Source organism: Pelodiscus sinensis, chromosome 1 (genome assembly GCF_052426305.1).
Source record: "Pelodiscus sinensis isolate ZL-2025 chromosome 1, ASM5242630v1, whole genome shotgun sequence".
NCBI lineage: Eukaryota > Metazoa > Chordata > Testudines > Trionychidae > Pelodiscus > Pelodiscus sinensis.
The window spans coordinates 72,750,947-72,777,892 of NC_143052.1; the positions used below are offsets into that span (position 1 = coordinate 72,750,947).

The 26,946-nt window shown below is 42.4% G+C and overlaps 1 protein-coding gene across 8 annotated transcripts in view; it reads right to left on the bottom strand.

Annotated features, from left to right (window-relative positions):
• PPP1R12A (protein phosphatase 1 regulatory subunit 12A) overlaps positions 1-26,946 on the bottom strand; it is a 177,693-nt gene that overhangs the window by 90,417 nt on the left and 60,330 nt on the right. For all 8 annotated transcript variants that reach the window (XM_075932387.2, XM_075932351.2, XM_075932358.2 and 5 more), the window contains exon 3: positions 1,674-1,792. In XM_075932387.2, coding sequence (XP_075788502.2) covers positions 1,674-1,792 — 119 coding nt within the window. The remainder of the gene's footprint in view (positions 1-1,673; positions 1,793-26,946) is intronic.

The following is a 26,946-nucleotide window of genomic DNA, read 5'->3' on the forward strand; positions in this document are numbered from 1 at the left end:
TGGCACCTGCTTTTTTTTTCCTGCCAGCATTTCAGCCGGTGCCAGAGTGGCGGCTTTATGCATCGGCCTCGCTGTGCAGCTGTGTGAGGAAGGACAAGGACCCGGTTTGTGGTTGTGGTTTTTATGGGAGCCAGAACCTGCACTCTGAACTGCCCCCCTTGATGGTATGGGGGGGCAGTGTCAAGTCTTGAATTTGTTGCTTTCCTCGCTGGGGATGTAGACCAGGAAGTATGAGACCTCTTCCTCACGGAGGGAGATTTCAGTTTGGTGACTGGGCTTTTAGCTGGAATAACCCTCTCACCTGCCTCTGCCTCTGGTGGGTTATGCCTGAGGGGAAAGTTTAGGGGAGCATCTGAAGGATATTTCATTGCTGTCTCTATTTGAAACACATGGAGTTGTAGCTGCCTGGCTCTCCTTGTGCGCTTAGTCAGTTTCTTGCAGTCCTGATAGCGCTCTGTATTGTGGTCTTGTCCTAGAGAGTAGTCAGAGTACCCGTCCTCTACAGCGATAGACAGACCACAGCCCGGACACTTTTAAAAACCAGAGGAGCAGGGCATGACCTGAGTAACATCTAGAACAACGACAACCACTCTCAAAGCGGAGCCGCGGGAGACAGCGGGAATACCTCCTGATGGAGATCCTTGGTGGGTTTTTTTTTTTTTTTTTTTTTTTTTAAAGTGAATAGCATCCATTCAGTTGGTTTGAAGTTAATAGCTAGCTGATTAGCTGAAAGGATGGAAACGGTTGACTGTGAGGGTGACTGCTGATCTGCGACCGAAGCCAGTGGCGGTCAGAGAAGAACGGAGGAGCCGAGCCGGCTGGCCACGTATGCACATTACACACACTAGGTGTCTCGCGCCAGAGCCTAGCGTGTGCAACCAGCTGGGGGGGAGGGGGAGGGGGAACGGGGCAGGCACTACTACTAACAATCTCTGACTGGTGGGCACAGTGGTGCTGGTGCATCTAAGGTGGAGCGATCTCTCCCTCTCCCCCTCCCCCTCCCCCTTTCTCCCTCTCCCTCCTCTTCCTCCCCAAAAGGTAGAATACAAAACCATTTTATTTTATTGTTGGTATTTTCCAAATTGAGTGAGATTTCTTATATTTCAGTGTAGTATTAAGGAAAAGTAGGATGTCATTTTAGGGAAGTCAGATGTATCAAAAATCAGCTTCACATACAAAGCTATGATAAGGCACAAACTGAAGACACTACACTTCAGATATCCTGCAATACTTTTAAAAAAAAATTGTGTTCTACCAAACTAAGAGAGAAGTAGTTTTGTACAATATGATAGCAAAGTACTAATTTACTTGGTGTATTTTTTTCATGCTAATCAGAGTACAAATCCTATAGTCAATCTTTTTGTAGTCACCAAATGTTAATCCAAGATTCTAGAACTATAACTACATACTAATACCCAGATGACATCTACCCTTTAGTGTCATGTCATCCTACTGACTAGTAAATGACACTACCTGGTTTGGATAACAGACGAATTCAGTGTTGTGGAGAATTGTAAACTAGGAGAAAAAGTACTCCTTTCAAGAACAAAAGGAAGTAATCCTCCATGAGTGTTTGGGGGAGGAGCACTAAACAGGACTTTCAAATATTTAAAAAAATGTATTTCTGTAAAATATACTTAAGTTTAAAAGGCAATACCAGACTTACACATTACCTTGTCTATTTACTTCATTTTGAAGCAGCTCTTCCATTGCCTCTTCCTCGGCAATATCTAATGGAGTGTCTCCTTCACTATTAACAGCTCCTACATGTGCTCCTTGACTAATTAAATACCTGTAAACGGAGGGGGGAGGGGAAAAGAATTAGAAACCAAGCAAAACATATGGTGAGCATCAAATTAATGAAACTGGTACAGTGAAACAACCAAAGCTGTTGGAACCTGGGATCACTCTGCAACTAAATATTTTATATTACAAACCAATACATATACAAGAAGAATAAGACCATAGGTTTGCCTACAAGTGTTAGATATTTATGCCAGCCTTTCAGATAAGCTGTATCTTAGTATATGGGACCAATCTCTGTAGTTACCCACTGACAAAATCCAAAGTCATATACTGAAAAACATCTTCATGTCTTGGGACACAGAGAGGCAATCCAATGGTAAATGAAAAGTTTCCATGAACAACATAGGGGCATCAATAACTGCACGATCAAGTTTTAAAATTTAAAAAAAGTTTACCTTCCTGGTACTTCTGATTGCAAGAAAACATTTAAAAGGTTGATACAGTATACTTGGCAGACCTGGTAATAATAATATTTCCAATGCCTCCAATTCTGCTCCTAACTTTGACAAGCAACAAGAAAAGTTACCCCAGACTGTTTAGTTTCACTATCATTATTCATAATTCTTTAATCAGCAAAGAAATTGTTGACCACATCAATTTCACAGTATAACTGCTGATAGCTTTTCCCTATGAACAGAAGAAGGCCATAACTGAAGTCTTCTTTCTACCTCCTCCCCCGCCCAAGAGGTTACAGCAGGAATGGCATACTTAAGGCCTATAGTACAGCAGCAGCCACAAAGGTATGGCATCTGTAGGAGACACAAAATATTCTTTCTTGATTACAACATCGAGAAAGAATGAGGCTTCAAATTTAGAGACATATTAGATGAAGTTGTGTATTAGAGATGACACTCCCAAGGTACAAGACTGCATACAGGTAGAAATCTGAGCACCTTCCTGTGTAACAGGTGGTGAAGTTTCTGTACTTTTCACAGGAGGAGTGATGCTAGTTCGTGCTAGTGGGCACACATTAAATATATATGTGCATGCATGCCCACACCAACACCCTTGTATAGGTAGGTTGAGTCTTCCCGCAGCTTGGTGTCTAATGTGTTTCAGTATCAAAATGTTTTATTTTAAAACCAATGTGGGCAGAATAACCTCCAGATCAAGAGCAATTTATTTCTGGTTTTGGAATATCAGATAGGTACCAACAAGGAGCTATAAGGAAGACATTTTAACAGAACTTGATTAACTCACTTATCTCTATTACACTAAAAAGCCTATGAAGTTTTTGGAAACTAGCAACCAAACTTGTATTTTACTTATGTCAAAATGTCAATCAATAGTGACAAAAGCATCAGCACCACTTTAGATTGCAGCCTTATCATTTCTATCCATGCGATTACTCTCTTACAAATTTTCTTTTTAAGAGTAGCACTCAAAGGTCCCATTGTACTAGACACTACACACATGTTCTTGCCTTAAAAATCTTAAGATTAAAGCATGAGTCACAAATCTCTTCAGCATAAGCCTTCCATATGACACTTGCACACTCCCTTTGGTGATGGATATGATGTTATATATACACACATTCACATGACAGAGTGTGCTTTCTTAAGAAGTAACTCATTTCCTGCCATATTTTCATATATATACTTCTGAATTAAATATACAACCTGCGCGAACTGCAGATGCTCAGCCCTTTTAATTTGGGTCTTAAATACAGGTTGTAAAATCTAATTTTGGCACCAAGATTTTTTTTAAAAAAAGGTTATAACTATTTTGTCCCTTCTTGAAAAATTATAGACATGGAAGAGAAATTAGCTCAATGTTCTAATTTAAGCAAATTCCATCACTGCAGACAAAAAGTACTAGCAGCAGGAGCATAAAGTATAGCATAATCTCTAGAGACTGATAAGGGAAGATTCTAACCTTCTGTCTGATCAGTAAAGGCCTTTGAAAAACAAACTGTCAGAATGGGTAGCTTACTGGCTAACCCAGCTAGTATTCCTGTCCCTTATAACTTTGTCCATTTGAAGGTGCTCTAGGCCAGTGTTTCCCAATTGGTGCTCCAGGGAACACTGGGGATCCGTGAAGCGAAAGCAAGGGTTCCGTGAAAAGCCCGCACTCTCCGGCCCCCTATTAAAGAGACAGAGACATGGCAGAGGGCCTCTTTTTTTTTTTGCTCAACAAAACGCGGCAGGGAACTTTTTTTTTTTTTTTTTTAAGGCAACTCTAGGGGTTCCGTGGCCAAATAAAATTGGGAAACACTGCTCTAGACACTAGGGAAGGTTTTTTTTAATCTTCACTTGCCTCTGGAGCAGTACTGCCTAGCTTATATATAGGATTTGCTATTGACTTGTCTAATTAAAATTTATTTATTCTGTATTTATTGTTTCTCTCTCATGAGCCCAACAACCTAAGCAACTCAAACTGACAGGAATGAAATGAGAAAGCCTTGGGAGAAACAATCAGAGGTTTGACAGAGAAAGGTTATGCCAAGCTCTAGCAATTCAAATAGTATGCCAGTACACTACAATGAAACCTTAAACGTGATCAAACTCTGTTTTCTTGAGTCTCCTGTAGAGACTTTGTGGAAGATAAAGAATTGACATAAGGATAAGATTTAGCTTTGAGGAGTATAAGTGGACTTAACAAGAAGGTCAGTCAACAGATAGTGGATACGGTATCCACTGCCAATGCCTTTTATGGGGGGGGGGGGGAGTATCTGCTTGGTTCTTGTTAAACACAACAGCTAAAGGAAGTTTAATTTTAGAAATCCCAGTTTATACACTATCTTGGCAAACATTTCTCCTATCAACAGTATGATCAGTCAAAACTTTCTGCTTAATGGCACAGGCAGAATGCCTTGTGAAGCTGATTTAGCCCAGGATAACAGAAGCCTCAATATTTCTCAGTAATTGCTTGGTTTTTGTGTCTTTGTTTAAAGCTGTATCCTAAGTGTTCAACAGAAAGAATGTTTTCCTGTCAGATGGTCTCCGATCTAATCGCTAACCTTTCCAGGAAATATCTTCGTGAATTTACATCCTGACAACTTCTGGCTGATGTGCACTACCCATTCTAGGATGTTCATGTTCTTTCCATAGTACACAGTACTACCATACATGCATGTACAGTTTTCTTTTTGCCACTTTCTAGCTATGTACAATCATTTCAATTGTATGCAGTGAACATATGGCTAATGAAAGCAGCAGGAGAAAAAGGTTTCATTTCACTCTAAGGACACAAACAAATCCCCTCTCTTGTTTTTGAGGATTGCTCTTCAATGGAGAAGTCTATGTATCAGGATTAAAACCCTACTGCTCAAAATGTTAGCATCCTATGATGACTTTTCCATTGTTCATAATTTTTGCCGGTGTCAAGTGATGTGACATCTCTTTTCCATGGCTATAAAGATTACTATAATCTTTATGAATACCCAGGGGAGATTTTTTTTAACCAAAAAACAGCTTACCTCTACTGAAAGTCACAGAACCTATTTGTTAGACTGTTTGCTTATGTAGAGAAAGCAATGGGATGAACAGCTATTGTAAGCAGCCAGCCAATCATTTGTGTCAAAGAAGTGAGCTTTAAAACAGGTCTCATTTGATTTTACGGTTATATTGATGGATTCCAGATGCAGGACAGATTTTGCTTAGCTTGCTTTGATACCAGTATCTTAAGTCCCTTGGAACGGTTTCTGAGAAGTATGAGTTGAAGAGATACCCAAGTGGTAAGTGTTACTGTCAAATGTGTAAAAGCTACAGATCCTGAATATCAATAAATATAGCTGAATACACCAATTTGGAGGAGTAGGTTCTAAATAGATCTGAAAATCAGGCCCTTAATTAGATTTTTCCACTGGACATTCTTAACTTCTGAATGTATTAAACACAATTTCTCTCTTCAAGGAAAGGATATGTTTTGCCTTTGATTTCTCTACATGGAGTAGAGGTTGAACCTCTAAAATCTGACACACACTGGTCCACCAACATCTGTGGTCTAGTAGTATCACAGTATTGCTGGATGAAAAAGCCCTGGCAGCTGGGAGTGGGGGCCAGCCAGGGTGCGGAGTGCAGCCCTGACTGGGCTGGCAGCAGAGGGAGTGCAGCTCAAGCCAGGGCTAGTGGTGGGAGCCAGCAGCAGTGGGGCCAGCAGGGCAGGGAACGGAGCCAGAGTAGAGACCAGGACTGGTGCCTAGGAGCAGGACAGAAGCAGGGCTGACAGGTGGGAGGGGAACTCTGACTTTCTCTGGCCTGACAAACTCCCTGGTTCATGACCGCTCAAGGCCCCAAAAGTGCCAGACCAGGAAGATCCAATCTGTAGTATAAAAAGGACTTTGATCACTTGCCTAAATAAAAAGCAATCTTCCTTGCTAAAATGTCTAGAAAATGGAATTGTTAACCAAGCTACCAAATGAGGAGTCAAAATCCACAAACTATATAGGAGTAGACTGGCAGGAAAAGACAGGACGGGCTTGTCTAGCTGTTGATTCTATTAACACTATGGGGATGCCAATACTGTCACTTGACAACAGAAGGACTTTTTTTTTTTTAGTGGCTTACCATTGTATACAGTTAATTAGTACCCTTAGTATAGTGCTAGTTAAAGTTAGTGTTTTTTAGCTGTAGTTTAATTATTTCCCTGCTGATGCCCTCACCGAGATTTAAATATTGACCACTATGTGGGGGTGTGATCACCAAACAAATATTCCCAAACATGCAGCCTGCTTCTGCACTTATGCTCATCAGATTGGAGAATGTCCTCGGGTTTGAGTGTTGCAATTTCATTATCAACTGTAGAAGCCTCTCTGAAGAGATGGAAGAGTGCAATGAGTTCTGACTCCAGCTATGGGCAGGAAGAAGGAACTGAGGAAGACTGGGATGCTGCCACCTAATATATAGACAGGGAAGAGCTACGACCACAAGGCGCCATCAGTGCCCCACTACAGGCACTGCTAGGCAAAGTTCTCCAGGCCCAATGTGCTGGGCGTACACCCCCGTAAGCAGGGGAACCAAGGAACCACCTGCTGATGTTTGAGGCAGAACAGATCAGTGTTTCTCAACCAGTGGTATGAGTACTGTTGGGGTACTCGAGAGAAGTCTGGGACATATGTCAACAACTGAAATTTGGAGAAAACTGAATTTTTGTTTAAAGTTTTACAGCGCTTATTATTTTTGTACTTTTTACACCCAAAAGTGTCATCGCCTGCCTGGCTACGACTAAGTTGTTTAAACAAATGTGTTGCAATGGTAGGAAAAAAAATTGTGTGTGTTTGAAAACTGTAGATACAGGGGGGTACTTTTTTTTTTTTTTAAAGGAATACGTATAATTTTTTTTAAAAGGGTACTTTATAAAAAAAGGTTGAGAAACACTGGAATAGATGACCACTTGCAGGTCTAAGAGGAAGAAACGGGTGAATGGCTTTAAGTAAAATTAAGGATCACCAACACCTCAGTCATGTTCCAGAAAGCAATGGGCAGTTTTCATGACAAGTTGCATTTTATGCTAAATATGAATAACACATTTTTATAATGTGGTTCCAATCTCATGAGTTTGCACTAAAGTTCCCTCTATGCTGTGTGGTTGAGCGGCCGCACAGCTATGTTCTGAGCCCTGTGCAGAGGTTCAAAGATCCCTGCACAGGCAGGGAGACCAGCTGATCAGCAGGGACAGGCCTCCCTAAATAGCAGCGAAACACTGCCTGCCCTATGCTTGAACGGAAGACAAATCAGCCATCTGAGATAAACTGGGAATGAGTGTCTGAGAGGAAGAAGGGAGTAATTAACTGGCTTTGGGGAAAGTCCCGTCTGCTGGAGGGGAGGAGAGAGACAGAGTGAGAGAGCATGAGCTGGGCAGAGGCAGAAACCCAGAAGTCTCTTCAATCCTCCTGGGCTGGGAAGGGGGTAAATAAAGGGGCTGGCTGCATGAGGTTGGTGGGGGAAAGGAGGAGTGATTGAGTGTTGGCATCTGTGGAGGTGGAGGCAGGGGCAATTTGGGGTGTTTGACTCACTGCAGTAGGAATGTTAAATATTGGTTAATTGAATTGTTGAGTAATCTCATGTATTCTTATAGTTTTGTCCGGTGTGTCTCAAACTGTGGGTCCCAACTCCCTGGGGGGTCACAAGCAACTTAGAACGGGGGTCATGGTATCCCAAAGTTTGAGCACCTCTGGGTTAGTCAACTATTCTATAGTCCCCGGGGATGTGTCTAGCAGCCAGTGCACTCCAGCCTCACTCCTGAGGAGCCCCCCTGCTGCCTCTGTCTCAGAGGAAACAGCATGGGGTGCAGGTCCATAAGGGGAGCCAGTTTAAAAAACAGCTGGCTGCCTGAACTGGCCTGAACTGCCTGAACTGGCTGCCTGTCGCCATGTTCTACTGCCTCTGATAAAGAGGCAGCAGCATGGGGTGCCAGCAGCCCGTGTCCAGGGGCATGTCTGAGCTCCCAGACCCGGTGCAAGCTGGAGCTGCTGGACAGCCTGCTAAAAAATTTACTGGTGGGAGAAGAGGGAAATGTGTGTCTATAGCATTAACCTATAAGCTTTTGCTTTTCAGTTAATCAGTTATTTGACTATACTACATCCCTATACTGCAGTCCTCTCTGTTAGGCTGGTTTGGAGCAGGGGCGGGGGGGAGAGGGAGAGAAGAGCATGAGCCTGATACGCATGCTAGAAGGACATTTGCATTATTAGATTTGAAAGTTTGTATATAGGTGTTAATAGCTTAAGAAAAGAAAGATTATTTTAAGTTTCAGAGGGGTAGCCTTGGTAGTCTGTAGATGAAAAAATATTAAAAACAGTGAATAGTCATAAGGAGTTGTAAGATTTTTTTTATTCTTTTAACAGAATTTTTGAGTGTGGCAAATATCTAAACCCAACTTAATTTTTTTTAAAAAAATCCTGTTACTAATTAATATATCGTAAATTGTGTTGCACAAAGATCTGGCCAAATGGCAAAGATCAGCTTGTTTCTGAATTTAAGAATAATTTGCCCAGCCAGTTCACATTTGGTGACACTTCCTTCTAGTCTCCATTCTAATAAATACAGTATCAGATCCAGCAGTATCCATCATCCTGTTAGCTCCGCAATGACCTTGGAAACCTGATTTCTGTTCTAGCAGAACAACAATGAAGATATATGCCCATCTTTCTACTACAACACTTCTAAGTAATACTGATTACATCTTAAACCAAGGTGAACATAAGTCCTGTACAGCAAAGTAACTTTTTATGCCTAAAGTAGATCACAACTTGAGCATCCTGCCAAATTCTGAAGCACTCTTAAGTCCTTTAATTCCCTCATTTCATTTACTTGTTTGAAAGGAATTCCCCTTCCTCTTGCTTTGCTCACATATTATGTCCCAATATACTGTAAAGATGAGCTTAAAATTTATAGAATGCTATAGTAGTTTTCACTGCATCACATGAAGCTCTTAGAAGCGCAGCCTCATGCCATACTCTAATATGAAATAACGTCCTTGAAATCTGCTGAAACTAGGACTTAGTATAGACCAAATTTGTTGTTTTATCTTCCAGGAGAATTAATCTATGCTGATAAAAATATTGAATTTCAATCATTCAAAGTGTTGTAAATGTTTCATGTAAATGGGTGAAAGTATGTCAGGTTTACTAAATAATGTAAGGGGAGAGGACCTGCAAACTTTAGTCTAAATTCTGTGTTCAATAGTTGCTGAAGGATATATACACAGAATAGAGTTTCTAAAATGTATGGGCCACAAACAGAGTTTTAGTTCCCCATTCAAGTGAAATGTGTTTTTTCCAGTGTCATCCAAGCCATGTAGTGCTCAGAAACATCTGAATTTTTAAGGGGAGAGCGGAGGGCATACCTTTCTCCGTACCCACAGTATTGCACCTGCAATATTTAAGTCACAATACTGAGCCCATACATTTGGCATTTAAGAATCAATACTTCAAATTAATAAATCAAACTTGAAACCTTAGAGTCCAAAGATAGCCTTGGCAGAGACCTGGCTGCTGTTTTGCTTTTGTTTTTTTAAACACACATCTCTAAAAACATCTGTAATACTATGTGCCAATCTCCCAATCCATAAATTTGGAGATTTAAAAAAAATTAATATGTTTTGAGTGCTGTGTCCAAAAAGCATTGAGTTTAAAAACCTGAAATGACTTGCTTGCAACAGGCTGAGTGACTCCATTGTATATTGAATGTTTACTTTTCCACTGCCTCGGAATTTAATTTGCTGAAAACAAACGGCTTGGATGTGGTATTAAAGTTTCCTGTCATTTTATTGGACCTGTATAATGGTGGTTTCCTTCCCCCAGATACTCTCACAATATTGGATTAACTAGATTTAAAAAAATACACATTTTAACTTTTATCTATTTATGGTTAAATCTCTTTTCCCTTCCTTCCTTTCCAGCAACTGACTTCTTGGAAGTAACAAAGAAGTGACTTTGCATGTGCCATCTTTGATTTTTTTAAATAAACTGCTAGACTGTACTCGAGGGATGGGCAGTAATTTTTCATGGTGGGGGGAGGGCAGGAAGGGGTGACATGCAAAGAATATGGAAAGTGGTCAAAGAATGCACTCTTCCATGACATTAATGGAGAAGGTGCAGGATCTGGGATGGAAGCTGGGTGTAGAAAGTTTGTGGTAAGGGTCTGGGAGGGAGTTTAGGTCTGGAAGGTGGTAGTGACTGGGTGCGGGGGTTTGGGTTGTGACCTTGGGCAGTAGAGAATGTAACCTGTGGCAGGGAATTAGGGTGCACGTGGGGATGCAGGAGTTTGGGTTGTGACCAAGGATCGCTGTAAGCTGCATGCCTGCATGGGTGTGCAGCCCTTTTCTGAATCCCATGCAGAGGTTCAGAGCTCACCGCACAGGCAGGGCGCTCTGCTGATTGGCTGGAGAAGGGGATATGGGGAACTCACCCTTTTGGAGGAGCAGGAGTAGAAGCAGTAGCACCAGCTGCTGCTGCCGTCTGTTATAATGTAGAAGCTGACTTCAGCCTCTACTCCAGGGCTGGGCAAAAGATGATTCGCAGGCTGGATCTGGCCGCAAGAGCCTCAGCCAGATCCCTACCTGCCCTGCACCAGTTCAGCACTCAGGAAAGCTGGGTGCAGGCCACGTGTGTGTTTCTGAATGCTGAGAGCCTGGAGGGAGGGGAGACGGGCTTCTGCCACTGCCCCCCGTTGCTCCTGTTGGCTGGTTTTGACCAACGGCAGCTGGTTGTTTGCAGGACAGGCAGTATATGAGGGGCCCCTCCTCCCTTGGGCTCACAGCATTCAGTTCAGATCAATAAACATGGCTCCTGCAGCTCTCCTGAGCGTGTACAGGAGCTGGAAGGTAGGGACTCTGGCTAAGGAACCTTTTGGACTGCTAGCTGGGAGCCGGGTAAGACCTCCCAGCCCGAGCCTGTCTCTGGCATCCCAGCCCTTCCCTCTCAACCTTCTGATCCCCTTCTGCCCTCCAACCCCATGTTACCCAAATACTCTGTGCCCCTGCTCCAGCCCCCATACACCTGCCCAGACAATGCATCCTCTCCAACACCCCTCCTCAGGTCACAACCCCCCCCCCGGCCTTGCACCCCAATCCCCTGTCCTTGGTCACAGCCCAAATCCCTGCACCCCCCTCTTGCACTTCTGTCCTAGGTCACAACCCCCTCCCAGACCCTGTACCCCCTCAGCCCAATCTGTTGCCCCAGAGGTCATGATCCCCTACTTCACCCAAACTCCCTCCCAGATCCCACATCCCAATCCCTTACCCCAAGCTCTCTTCTGCACCCAACCTCCATCCCAGGCCCTTGCACCTCCATTAATATAATGGAAAAGTGCGATCCTTGACCAATTACCAAATTCTTGGGGTAGCCCCCCCATCAAAAATTATTGCCCACTCCCATGTTAATGGCTTAAGGTATGAAATTAAAAGTTTTAACAGAATTTTTTGTGTTGCAAATATCTAAAACTCTGATCTTAATGATTTTTTATATATACACGATATATTGTACAGCCGGTCCCCGACTTACGAAAAGGTTACGTACCAAACACCTGGTCGTAACTCGATTTGTTGTAAGTCGGGAATACATGCTTTTAAGTACGGCCGCGCTGTTCGTAAGTGTGGATGGTATGTTCGTAAGTCAGGGACCGGCTATAATGGGGTTAATGGGAGGTTGGTTGTAAGTGCGAATGGTCATAAGTCGACGCATTTGTAACTCAGGGACTGGCTGTATTGCATTAAGGCTCTTCCGGAAGTCTGATCAGGATTTAATAAGTGAAAAATAAGAGGAATGCCATATCCAGTGGTGTCAGTGTTCCTCCTTATTTTGTCCATCTTGTACGGAATACAGATTATTTGCACAGATGCATGTGCTATTATGCACCACCAATATAAACAAAACACCAATATTTCACACATTTAAAAAAAATACCATATGGATGATTACTGCTGTCAGGACAGGTTAAGAATTTTAGAAACCACTACTCAAAAAATTAAATTTAAATGCAAGAGAAATAAAAATTATGAAGTGAATAGACAAGTCCAAACACTAAAACACCACGCTATGAAAGAACAGAATTACACAGAATTTGTGTGGAAATAGTAAAAGCTACAATACGAGTACAGGTTGAACCTCTCTAGTCTGGCAATACTGGCATGGCATTATTTTAGTTAGCCAGATGATCATTTGTGGGCGTGGCCAAGTTTCCCACGGTCCCATATAGTTTGTTTACAGCCACCAGTCCTGGTTCTCAGTATTCTGTGCAGTTATTTAGCTCTAATGTACCCTAAATGTCTCCTAAGAGCCCAGTAAGCAGTGGAAGTGACAATAATGCTGATAGACAATTTTTACCTCCCGTGGTTTGGTACCTGTCAGGTCCCAAGCATGCCTGACTAGACAGATTCAGCCTGTATGTGTTGGGAGGTATGTGTGCACAACTGATTCCAATGGGGTGTGTGCAAGGAAGGGAGGAGGTCCCTTCCTGCGAGCAACTGGAGGATGGAGCAAGGTGGTGAAAAGGGGCACTTGAACACATGCTGCTAGCTACATGCACTCTGCTAAATCAGCTGGGCAGTGTGTGAATTACTCTTGCGCAGTCACACATGTGCACAGCTTGCAGGAAACACAGGTGACCATTCTATAACTAGTTACGTCCAAGCTGAGGATGATCAATTATTATAGAAAACCATGGAGCAACCCTCAGAATGTAAATTTAGGATATGTATTTTTGTTCAGTTATTTAATTAGCCTGTAGGGCCAGGTACAGGCAGTGTTATTTAACTTAGTTTAAGTATGTATCAAGTGAATGAGACAAACTTAATACCAAAAACTAAATTGCTATTCCAGTGCAGGAAGTCTCCAAATAAGGGCAAGATACTTTTCAAAGCATACTTAAGAAGGGATTCACCATAGCTCAAAAACCAATTTTGTAGAAAAAAATTACTGAGTATCTATATGGAGTTAAGACTAGAAAAATTATCTTCATGACAGCTGTGACATCAGTTACTGGCAGAGGTACTAAGAAGTTTAGTGTGCTCCTTAGTTTTCAGGATTTGAGGACAAATTATGGTTTAAAATCTTTGTCTATAAAGCCCTATGTTTTTAAACAGCTTTTAGAATCATACAAATTCTATGGTTTTGTGTAAATAAAATCTCAGCAATTCACTTTTAAAGTATACTTTGCAAATCTCTTCATTTATTAATACATAATACCAACAGGCATTCAGCCAAAATATCTGTGCGCACAATTAAGATTTTTTTAAAAATCACATTTCAAAAACAGTGTGCTTAATATTAAGATGTCAGAGTATTCCAAAATAGAATAGTTTATCAAACCGTTCCTTCACTGTTCACATTTCCTTGGGTTGAAAAAAAAATTAGGTACCACTACAACAGGGTTTTAATTAATATAAAATTAACATTCAATTGGAATTATGCCTTGATTACACTGGGAATAGGCTTGAGCCCAAAAACCTTTCATTTTAAATTAAAGGTTATTAGAAATTATTATAAAGCTATGAGGAATTCTGGAAGGCAGGCAAAGCTGCAATCAAGTGAAAAGTATTAAGGAACATAGTACAGAATTAGAAATATTTGTATACTCAAATACTACTTTTTCATCCAATCTCAAAGCACTACAGTATTAAAAGACCTAGAGTTTTCATACTTACGCAAAGTATTTTTAATCATTAAATTACACTTCAATTTTTTAAAATGAGAATGCTTATATCAATACAAATAATATTTTGCCAAATTCTATCCTGGAATATGTCTTCATGAAGTCAATGGACTTTCACAGGGTTTAAGGGGGGGGGGGGGTGGAGTTTTAATCCCCTGGGCAGCAAAGAACCAAAAATCACCTCACTTGAACGCACACCCCACACAAAGTTAAAAAAAGCCAAAAAAAACTGCACCATTGTAACATAATCTAAAAACTCTGGGTCCCCCCCCCCAAATAACCATTATTCTAAGGTTAATTTTGGGCCGCCAATACTATAAAATTGAATGATAAATGAATGTAACCCCATGTGAAAGATTTTTTAGGCTTTAAGACTGTTTCTATGAAAAAGTTAGTTTTAATATAGCAATCCAATTACTTTTCTCCATAATATCAAATCAATAAATCTTAAAGAATTTCAAAGTCATGCCAAATGAAATAACAGGTATATTCCACAATAATGAAGTCACGACACACCACAAATCTCTTTAATTGTAAACATACTTCTATAACCTCTTCAGGGTCTACAGAAACAAAATCAGAGATTATTTCAGGGTTTTGTTGGTTTTTTTAAGTATTGAAATGGGAGGGTTTTGCTTTTTAAAAAAAATGTGTTTCAGGAGGCAGGAAAAATGAATGAGAATTTTGCAGTAACTTGCTCAGGAATATCTATTCTTTTAGAACAATGTAGCACTTTAAAGACTAACAAGATGGTTTATTAGATGATGAGCTTTCGTGGGCCAGACCCACTTCCTCTGATCTGAGGAAGTGGGTCTGGCCCACGAAAGCTCATCATCTAATAAACCATCTTGTTAGTCTTTAAAGTGCTACATAGTCCTGCATTTTGCTTCAGTTACCCCAGACTAACACGGCTACATTTCTATCACTATTCTTTTAGAGACATCTTTCATACACACAAAAACCTCTGTGAAATCTTACTTCCAGTATAGCTTGTCCGCAGTAGAAAAAGACTGTTTCAAAGAGCAAGGTCTTGTGTATACTCAACGGCAGATCAGAAGATGTAGCAACTGATCAACCAGCCAACTTATTATGTCTGCTTAGACACAATAATCCATCTCAGAGTGTGCTGCCATTGACACTGGTACTCCACGAAGACGAATAGTAGCTGGCGTTGACAAAGCAGCCCCCCCCCCATGACCTTATTGCACACAAGACACTGCAGTGAGTATGTCAACTTCAGCTACACTACTCACATAGCTGAAGTAGGTAAATAGTGTCAATAAGTATAGACAAGGCTTAAGACAGCTTCCACCAGCCTCACCTATGTGGATCAAGAAAGTGATTAATAGATCTAATGCTGAATGGCAAAACCTTATTAGCTTGGGGAAAATAAAGTTGTCAGGTCCTAGAGCTGTTGCTGGGCAACGAGAAAACAACTATTCAGGAGCTGTACTTGCTCTGCTCAGTTTTATCTCTGATGTTATTCAGGAAACCTATGAACAAAGGTTAATATAGATTTTTAGAGTTATTCATTACCAAAGGCCACCTAAAAATTGAGTATGGAGAGGCAGAGTGTCAAATATTTTTCTTCCACAACCCAGAGGGTGACAGAAATTAAATTAAACCAGGTAACACAATGATGGGCATAGTGCAAAAATCCAAATAGAATAGAAATAAGGAAAAAAGTGATTTTAATGTGCATATTTCATTTAACAATGTTTAAATAATTACTGTACCCAAACAGTGCACAATTGTTTCATTCCTTTGTCTTGCAGAGATTAGAGATATCAAACAAGCTTCCAAGTGAAGAAACATTAAGACAACTAGAACTGCTCATCTTACAAGAGATAGTTAAAGGGGCAATGACCGAGATCTATCAAATCGAGAATGGTGTGGAGAAACTTAATTCATTGTCATTTACCCTTTCACATAAAGAGCCGCTAGAGGTCACCCAATGAAGTTAAAAGGCAGCAACACAAGGAACACAATGCACAGCCAACCTGTGGTACTCACGTCCAGAAGACATGAACACCAAAAGCATAACTCAGCTCAAAAATAGACACAGAGAGGATAGTTCCATCAAAGACTATTAGCAAAAATGGTCGGACAAAACCCCAGGCTCTTGGTGTCCCTAAGCATCTGGATGCCAGAAGCTGGGATTAGACGACGGGACTGAATCACAACACTTGTCCTGCTATGTTCATTCCCTCTGAAGCATCTAGCTCCAGCCACCATCCGAAGACAAGATACTGGGCTAGACAGACCATTGGTCTGCCTCAGCATGGCTATTCTTACATACTTGGCTCTGGTTTTAACATGGCATAGGAGCACAGGTACTTTCCCGTAGGCTGCCAACTCCTGCTTCAAGCCCTCACCCAACCCCAACCTTCAAGTTCTACTGAAAACACATTTCTTCCAAAAGAAATCAGTTAAACAACTGCTTGAATGGAAAACTGACAACATAAGGAACTGTGACATTATGTGCCTAACTATTCCTTTTAATTTCAAATTTGCAATGCTCATATCATCATCATCAGGCTCAACAAATGATTCAATCTACTTCCCTGTGGCGAGTAGATTTTAAGCTGGCGGGGCCGCACAGCACAGTCAGCGCATGCGCAGCGTGCGCGTCCGCATGGCTGGCAAATAGCGCTCACCACCACTTGGCGAGCCCTGATCATCATCATCATATTTTTACTCAGGTCCTTGGAAATAAAGACTATCACCTTTTTGTAACATCACAAAGAACTTACGCTATGTTTAGCCATGACAACTGTATTTAAGTATGTTTTAGGACAGTGTTTCCCAAAATTTTTTTTTTTAAACCACAGAACCCTTTTAAACTCAAAAATTTCAAAGAACCCCTACAACCAGGGAATAAGTTTGTTGAGGAAAAAAACAACCCCCCCCCCCTCGCCCCCTACCGACTGGGGCTTCCAGTACACCACAATTAGTAGTTAATAAGATGCTAAATACTGTCATGAGATCACCATTCATTTTAATTCAACATACTTTAAAACAAAAATCATGTTGAATATGTACAAAAAATAAAGCTATCAAATAATATTAATTATATTCACTGTTTTCAATGCGAAGAGTGGTTTTTCATCTTTTCTTTTTAGTTGGTTTAATACTAGAAAGTTGGATTCGCATATCTGGCTCAGCATTCAGTCGTTTTCTGTATTTAGTTTTCATTGCTGCATAGTTCGAGAACCCAGTTTCGCACAAGTATGTGCTGGCGAAGGGTAACAGCTGACGAACTGAGCATCTTGATAAAGATGAATATTCTTGACTTTGACACAAGTCACCCCAAAACGTAATCAGAGAAACTTCTTTAAATTTTTGTATTAATTGGCCGTCTGAAGCAATTTCAATTAGGTTTTCATAATCTTGTATAGAAAAACTGACTGGCTTTTCTGTTAAACTTAAAGGATTTCGAATCCAGTTATTGGCGTCATTAATGGTTGGAAAATACTTAATGATGTTCATATATAATCGCTGAGATGATCTGCAATGTCTCTGAATATCTTCATCAGGTTTGCATTCATTTTCTTCAAAGAAATCATTCAGGGATGGTAAACAACCCAAATTATTTGGTCCTACAGACGAGATCCAAAACTGTAGCTTCCGTGACAAATGACAAAATTTTATCTTTCGCATTAAAAATATTTACATTCTTCCCTTGCAGCAACAGATTTACTTCATTTAGTTTTGTAAAGATGTCTGCAAGATACGCAACTCTTGATAGCCACAAAGTTTGTTAAAACGATCAGACAGTTGGAATTTGTGATCAAATAAATATGCGGAGAGCTCATGACGCAACTCAATCTAACCAGCACTTTGCCTCGCGATAGTCACTTGACTTCTGTATGTAGAAGCAGGGCTATGTGCTGACTACCCATATCTTCACACATAATTTTGAACAGTCTTGATTGTAATGGTCGAGTTTTTATATAATTAATAATCTGTACTGCTTCGTCCAACACATTTTTAAGAGAGGGAGAAATATTCTTAACTACCAGAGCGTGTCTGTGGAGAATGCAATGATGGATGGTGCAGTTTGGTGCTACATTTTTTATTTGTGTTACAGCTCCAGCCACTGTTCTTACCATTGCTTTGGCACCATCACTGCATACATCAACACATTTTTCCTAGCTTATTTGATGTGTTTTCATAAAGTTATCGATACAATTTAATATATTGTCACCAGTCGTATTGGTTTCCAAAAATTCACATAAAAGTATCTGCTTCAGTAGAACTATTAAAATCATAACGGACAAATACAAGCAAAACTGCAAGACGTGCAACGTCAGTGGACTCGTCTAATTGCAATGCATATGCATCACATAAATGCAGCCGAAAAATAAGCTCCTTCTCAATTTCAGCAGCAAGATCGTGAATATGACGTGTGACAGTATTGTTTGACAGTGGCACAGCCTCAACTTTGACAAGACTCCTGATCCAACATACACATTACAGTAACTTTTGCACATGGTTTTATGAGTGATTCCCCAAGAGTATGTGCTTCTCTGGAGAGCAATATCCGATAGCTAACTTTGCTGGTACTGAGTCTGGAGGTGCCAGTACTGAGCAGTACCATCACAAAAAAAAGCACTGGACAAAGACCATCTTTGTAGCCAACAACATCACTAACTAGTTACAAAAATCTGTTAAAACTTGTTAGATAAGCAAATAGATAAGCACTAACAAACTAAAAGCCTTTTAGAGAAGGGATCTTGTTATCGTCCTCATTTTTGACTAAGGCTATATCTAGATTACATACCTCTGTCGACAGAGGGATGTAAATGAGGCACTTCAAAAGTACAAATGAAGAGGGGATTTAAATACCGTGCGTTTAATCTGCATAATCACATCATGGCAGTATTTCAAATAAGCAGCATTTTGGAAGTAAAACTGCAGTCTAGATGCGGTTCTTTCAAAAACGGCAAGCTTTTTTGAAAAAAACTGCGTCTAGACCGCAGTTTTACTTTTGAAATGGTGCTTGTTTGAAAGAGCACCATGACGCAATTATGCAAATGAAGCACGGGATATTTAAATCCCCTCTTCATTTGTACTTTTGAAGTGCCTCATTTACATCCCTCTGTTGACAGCCTGTTACATTGCATGTGGTCTAAACTGTGAAAAACTATTTTGCTTCACATTCAGACTGCACAATGATCAGCACTAGAACCTTAATAAAAAGCAGGAAAGCTTCAATTTTGAATGAACTGATGGGCTCTCAGAAGTGATAGTATAGCTTACTTACCAAGTATTGATTCAATCTACACCCTGGTTACTGGGGTGTCTGGAACTTTCCTCCAGTCATACCTAGAAAATAGGAGTGAACCTATGGCAATGGACAGTCGTGAGTGGGGTTGCCAACACTGACAACTATTCCAGGAGACTTTTTTCTGACATGATGTAAATGTCGTTTTCTTAAAATACCCTATTAAAATATCCAGGACTGATGTGGATTCCAGGAGATTTCAGACTTCTTCTGGGGGGTTGACAACCCTAACTGTGAGTCATCACCAAGGGATCTTAAGTGTGGTGGTCAAGGATCTATCCCATCTCCAATGCTGTCAGTGTATCTAAAAAGGCTTCTTGTTGTAGTCATTTGATAACAAATGTCCCCAACCTGCTGCTGATATATTACCTTTTGCTTTGCACACTCCAGAGTTTTGTTCTCTAACAGAGGAATATTTAAGTAACACTTCAAACTGGATGTCCAGGCCCATAACACCCACTGAAATTGCCTCTACCTGCTTAAAAAAAAAAAAAGATACTCCCTACTAATTCACACCTCTAAACAAATACAAATAAATAAGTAGCTTTGCAACTCACACTGATGTTTAGACCCTTCTTCCGGAACAAAAAGGAAAGACAGTCAGAAGTTCTCCCTGGACTAACATCTAGACCAATGGTTCTCAAATGGCAATGCACAGACCACTAGCGGTGATCCGCAGCTTGAGCTCAGTCCCACTCCTTCACCCCACAGCAGGGAGCCCAGGCTGTCGCTCCAACCTCCCCCTCCCCCGTGAAACTGGAGCACCTGTGCCAGTTTTCCACTTGGGGAGATGGGAGGCGGGGGGAGAAAGTCCTAAGAGGCAGCAAAGGAGTGGAAGGGGTACTTCAAAGTGGTAGCTCTGCACAGCTGAGCCAGGGATTAGCTCTGTGGCACTGCTGCTTTGAAACCCCAAGGCAACGTGTTAAAGGGGCAGCTGCCGCATGGCTGATCCACGGTTCAGCTGTGCGGTGCTGCTCCTTTAAAATGCCGAACCTGCCAAACAGCATTGGCATTTCAAAAGGGCAGCACCATGCTGCATAGCTGATCTGGGTATCAGCTGTGCGGTGACTGCCCCTTTGAAATGCCACCTCTGCGTTTCAAAGGGGACCCGTCAGCTGATCCCGGGCTCTCTGTGGAATTTACCCAGAACCCAGAGTCAGCTGGAGAGTCACCCGCTGACTCCAGGCTCCCTGTCTTTGAAACGCACAAGACCCCACCACTGGGGGACTCTTGTACATTTCAAAGGAGAAATGCGGAACTTCGTGTACAGCCCAGGGCTACACACAGGTGCTGCCTTTGAAATACAGGCAGTCCCCGGGTTACGTCAATCCGACTTAAGTCGGACTCCTAGTTACGAACGGGGAGGGGCCCGCAGCTAGTGCGGGGTGCCTCCCCCACTGTCGCCACCTCCGGTGGCGCAGGGGGCGCTTCCCCCCAGCAGACTAGGGAGACGCGGAGCGGCTTTTCTCGCCGCGGAGGACGCGGACGGCGGGACCGCCGAGACATGCCGCAGTCCCACCGCCCGCGTCCTCCGCGTCGAGAAAAGCCGCTCCGCGTCTCCCTGATCTGCTGGGGGGCAGGGGGGAACGCAGCTAGTGCGCCCCCCCCCACCTCCAGCAGACCAGGCTTTTCTCGCCGACGCCTGGGGTAGAGCAGCTGGGGGGCTGCCAGGTTGGTCCCACAGCGCCGAGGAGCGGCGCTACTGGACCAACCCAGCAGCACCCCAGCTGCTCTGCCCCAGGTGTCCCCAAGTCAGCCACTGCTGAAACTGACCAGCGGCTGACTACAGGAAGCCCGAGACAGAGCTGCTCTGCCCCAGGCTTCCTGGAATCAGCCGCTGATAAGTTTCAGCAGCGGCTGACGTGGGGACACCTGGGGTAGAGCAGCTGGGGCGCTGCAGGGTTGGTCCCCGCAGTGTCGAGGTGCGGCGCTGCGGGGACCTACCCGGCAGCGCCCCAGCTGCTCTGTCCCAGGTGTCCCCAAGAGCAGCTGGGGTACTGCCGGGTTGGTCCCGCCGCGCCAAGGGTCAGCACTACCAGACCAACCCAGCAGCACTCCAGCTGCTCTGCCCCAGGCATGTCCGATTCAGCCACTGCTGGTCAGTTTCCAGGAAGCCCAGGGCAAAGCAGCTCTGCGTCCAGCTTCCTGTAGTCAGCCGCTGGTCAGTTTCAGCAGCTGCTGAATCGGGGACACCTGGGGTACAATATGTACCAGTTCCGACTTACGTACAAATTCAACTTAAGAACAAACCTACAGTCCCTATCTTGTACGTAACCCAGGGACTGCCTGTATACAAGAGTCTCTGCGGGGCTCTTGAACTTTTCAAAGGAGGAATGTGGAAGTGCCTATCGAGTTGCGGATGGAAATTCCATCGACTACTCAACTAGTCAATTAACTACATTTTAACATCCCTAGTCTTAACTAATTCCTCTGATGTGCGTGCCCCAGGGCCACCAGCACAGGAGAAAAACAGTCCTATCCCAGCTTGTCTGCCTTTGTACATAGTTCCTCAGTAGACTAAAAAATATAAATAGAAAGCCTAGAACTTTCAAGAAGCAAGAGCTAGTAGCTAGGTTGAACAGATTAGAGCCATCAATTCATTTTTATGAGAGTGTAACTGTGGGTGTAGCATGTTTGTGATGAGATTTAATTGTAACTGGTAAATTTCTCATTTAGAAATACTTGATTGGGTTTTTTTTAAATAAAAATATCTGATTTAAACAAAAATCTTTTATATAAAAAGCTCCATGGATTTTTCTCCACTTACTTAGGCCCATTGTCACTTTAGGATGTGCAGGAAGCAGCAGTGGCTAAGTGTGTTTGAAAGAGGGTTTCATGGTTTTAATCCATAGGTGGGGGAACTAGAGGTACAGAGGATTCTGCAGCACCCGAGTCCCAGCTGTCAGCCACACGAGCTGGCGGGACTCTGCTGCTGCCCTGCAAGCTTGCTGCCGGATCTACATTCCAGGGTTTTGCTTCCAGCCTCAGCTTTGCATGGGAGGGATAAGGGAAGGTGTCAACATCCACACTCAAAGTTCCCACTGCTTCCACCTCCTCAAGATTGGATTATAGCAATGCACTTTACTTGAAACTCCACTCCAAAATCACTTAAAAAAAAAAACAACAAAAAAAGTGGAAATTGTATTAAAATCATAGGGTTGGAGGAGACCTCAGCAGATCATGGAGTCCACCTCCCTGCTAGAAGCAGGACCAATCCCAGCTAAGTCATTCCAGCCAAGGATGTGTCAAGTTAGGACTTTTTTAAACCAAAACAAAATAAAATTCTGATAGTCTCAAAGATACCACAGGACTATTCATTTTTAAAATTACAGACTAACATGGCTCCCTCTCAGACTTTTTAAAAGAGGTAGGTTAAAAACAGGAATAAATAGTTACTAATAACTAATGGAAGCTTAATAGCTATGCATTTTTCCTCCATCTTGAGGAAGATGCTTTAATAACTGTGGACCCTCCTGTCCCCATCACAATTAATCAGTTCCTATGTACTTGTTCAGTCAATTTAGATTGTAAACTCTTAAGGTGTGGACCATGTCTTAACTTGCTTCATGTGTTTTCTAAATTGTCATGTACAATTGATGGCTTAGGATACAAATAAAGATATAGGACCACATACAGAGTATTTGTTCTAGAAGATCCAGCCAATCACAATGGTCAACTTTCAATTAGTTCATCTTTTTCCACAACAGGTGGTCTCAACATACAAGTAGGCTTGCTAACAGTAACGTATTGTAATAAAAAAGGTAGGTCAACACTTATATCAAGATATTTTTGATGGAATATTTGGCATTTCAACATGATTAAATAACAGGTGGTGAAATTACTGGTGTGTCCAGACTAGGGAAGTGCATTCAAACACAGATAGATGTCCAGAGTTCAGCTAGTCCTGAACTACGAAACCCTTTTTCCAGGATGCAATTTTAGCTTTGTGTTTCCAGATAGAAAGGGAGATGAGGCCCTGGGTGAATTTTAACTAACTATGGCAACCTCCTCTTCTCTGGCACCTCCATCAGCCCTATTCCTCTCTGGTCTCTGCAGTATTCAGATCACTACACCAAGGGTCGGCAGCCTATGGCTCACTTAGGAGCCAAAATATGGCTTGCTGCTTAAGCTTAACCCCCCCCCCCCTTTGCACCCCTGTAAGACTGGAGACAGCACAGGCTTCCTGTAAGGTCGGGGGAAGGGGAGAGGGAAGCCCCACTATGATCAGGGGAAAAAGCCAGAGCCACAAATGGCTCTGTGCATGCATAAACATGCTCCCCAGCTGAGGAACAAAGCAGCAACAGGCATGCTTCTTTAAGGCTTTACTGCGGGAAGTCATGCTTGGGACAGGGAGCCTGAGAACAGCAGTGGAGCAAAAGCAAACCCTGCTATCACCATGCCCGCAAAGGACCAGCAGCTGCCATGGCCATATCCCCACTGCTCCGCCCCCGCACACCACAGTCTGCAACCCTATGGGGTCACTGCAGTCAGTCATCGGCCTAAGCACTTTTTTCCTGGCACCAGTGGGCTAAATCCTAGTCAGCCTGCCCGGACCCACCAGCCAGTCTCCCCATGCTCCTGGTGAGGCATAGCCTCCATTCCACACTTGGCCCTTGGGCTGCTAACTTATTCCTTGACCGGTGTGGAGCAGCATCTGGCTGTTACAATAAACCAACCCTTTACAGACACTGGGGGGGAAGTTAAGTGTCGCCCAGACTCTGCACCCACTACCCTATCCATGCTGAGACCATGCACCCCCCCCACCCTACCCCGACCAGACACCCACCAGCACCCTGTTCCTTCACCGTTCCTGCTCCCACCCCTTAGCCAGAAACCAACCCACACCCTGCTCCTGCATCCTATCCCACTCACTGGCTGTTCTATCCTGCACACTGGAGCCCTCATTTTTGGCCCCACCTCAGAGTCTAGGGAAGGCCCATAAAATCCACTAACCCTGGAACCCAGAAGAATTAATCTGGCCTGAGGCCTTGAACCTCAGTCCTCCCCACCCCATGGAGCTAGAGAATCAGGAAAGTGAGGTGTCTCAGCTGGGGGCCACATCAGCGAGGCTTGGAGGTCTTTGGAGGGTTGGTTTTGTTTGTGGGGTTGGTTGGGTTTTTTTTGTTTTTTTGGGGGGGCGCTTCTCACTTGTGTGGTCCCCGACTGATTTTTCTGTGGGTTATGGCCCCTGGCCCAAAAAAATTCCCCACCACTACCATAAAGAAGGTAATGTTGAAACCTTTTGTACTGGACATAATATTTCACTATATTTAAAAATTAAGTCTGTCCAACAATCCCCCACAGTTGGAGTCCAGCTCCCACTTCCCCAACTCCCTGCCATAAGTTTGACAGAACACAGCCCAAAAGTGTGCATGAAGCTGGATTTGACCAGTTATTATATTAATTTCAAAGAAATGTGTGAAACGATGCAGCAGCAGAAGTTCCATTGAAATCCTTGTGCACATTTCATTTATGCTATTAATCATTATGTCAATTATCAATAATATTAAGTTGAATATTTTCAGTCATGCAAATGGACATTCTTATATGGCTCTTTGTTGACCATTTGTTCTGAATTTTGATGTAGTTTGGCTCTTTAGTTTGAAAAGGTTGCCGACCCCTGCACTACACCCTTCCACCAATACAAAAGAATTCCTCTTCCTTCTTAGTATCTCTGACCATATCTCGGATTATCTTCACTGCATCCTATACTTTTAATCATCAAGTTTAAGCTTCTTATCCTTTTCAAGTATTTTTTAACTCAATCTGTCTTTGTCTAATTATATGCTGGCCTTCACACTCCACCAAAATTGCCAGCCTAGACTACCTATTTATCCACTTCTCCCACAACCACTGCCCAGCTGTACTTGAAGCTTGACAAGTGACATTTAGTTTAAAAGCTTTATCATCTATATATTTAAAAATATATATTTTTATCCTCCATGCTTTACCTATACTGTATGTCCTCTTAGATTGCATTCCTCACACCAAGCACCGTACACTTTGTTTTACATACAATGAGAAACCAATCCTAATAGGCCCTTTCGGTACTGCTATAATACAAGTTAATGTTAGGTTTCAACATTAGATTTAACCTTTTGCACCTATTAATTCTTCCTCCTCCTTCTTGTGAATCAAGCTCTCTCAGCTTTAACTTTCAAAAATGGAATCTTAACTCAATTGATTTGACAACACAGGAATGCAGGGGCAAGATTAGAAAGGAAAAGGCACAAAATGAGCTCAAACTAGCTACAGGAATAAATGGAAACAAGAAGAATTTTTATAAATATATTAGAAGTAAGAGGAAGACCAAGGACAGGGTAGGCCCACTGATCAGTGAGGAGGGAGAAACAGTAACAGGAAACTTGGAAGTGGCAGAGATGCTTAATGACTTCTTTGTTTCGGTCTTCACCGAGAAATCTGAAGGAATGCATAACAGTGAATGCTAGTGGGAAGAGGGGAGGTTTAGAAGATAAAATAAAAAAAGAACAAGTTAAAAATTACCTAGAAAAGTTAGATGCCTGCAAGTCGCCAGGGCCTGATGAAAGGCATCCTAGAATACTCAAGGAGCTGACAGAAGAGGTATATGAGCTTCTAGCTATCATATTTGGAAAATCATGGCAGACAGGAGAGATTCCAGAAAACTAGAAAAGGGAAAATATAGTGCCCATTTATAAAAAGGGAAATAACCCAGGAAACTACAGACCAGTTAGTTTAACTTCTGTGCCAGGGAAGATAATGGAACAAGTAATAAAGGAAATCATCTGTAAACACTTGGAAAGTGGCAAGGTGACAGGGACCAGCCAGCATAGACTTGTAAAGAACAAATCATGTCAAACTAATCTGATAACTTTCTTTGATAGGAGTCTTATGGATAAGGGAGAAGCGGTGGATGTGGTATGAAGTTTAATAAGGACAAATGCAAAAGTGCTCCACTTAGGAAGGAACAATCAGTTTCACACATACAGAATGGGAAAGTGACTGTCTAGGAAGGAGTATGGCAGAAAGGGATCTAGGGGTTATAGTGAACCATGAGCTGAATATGAGTCAGCTGTGTGATGCTGTTGCAAAAAAGGCAAATATGATTCCAGGATGCATTAACAGGTGTGTTGTGAGCAAGACACGAGAAGTCATTCTTCCGCACTACTGTGCGCTGGTTAGGCCTCAGTTGGAGTTGAGTCCAGTTCTGGGCACTGCATTTCAAGAAAGATGTGGAAAAATTGGAGAGGGTCCAGAGAAGAGCAACAAGAATGATGAAAGGTCTAGAGAACATGACCTATGAAGGAAGGCTGAAAGAATTGGGTTTGTTTAGTTTAGAGAAGAGAAGACTGAGGGGGACATGATAGCCGTTTTCAGGTATCTAAAAGGGTGTCATAAGGAGAAGGGAGAAACTTGTTCATCTTGGCCTCTGAGGATAGAGCAAGAAGCAACGGGTTTAAACTGCAGCAAGGAGGTTTAGGTTGGACATTAGGAAAAAGTTCCTAACTGTCAGGGTGGTCAAACGATGGAATAAATTGTCCAGGCAGGTTGTGGAATCCCCATCTCTGGAGATATTTAAAGAGTAGATTAGATAAATGTCTATCAGGGATGGACTAGACAGTATTTGGTCCTGCCATGGGGGCAGAGGACTGGACTTGATGACCTCTCAAGGTCCCTTCCAATCCTAGTATTCTATGATGGATTCTATGATGGTCTTATTGTGTTACATTATTTTTTGGAAATAGTTTTCAGAGTAGAATAGATATTTCTTACTTTGGT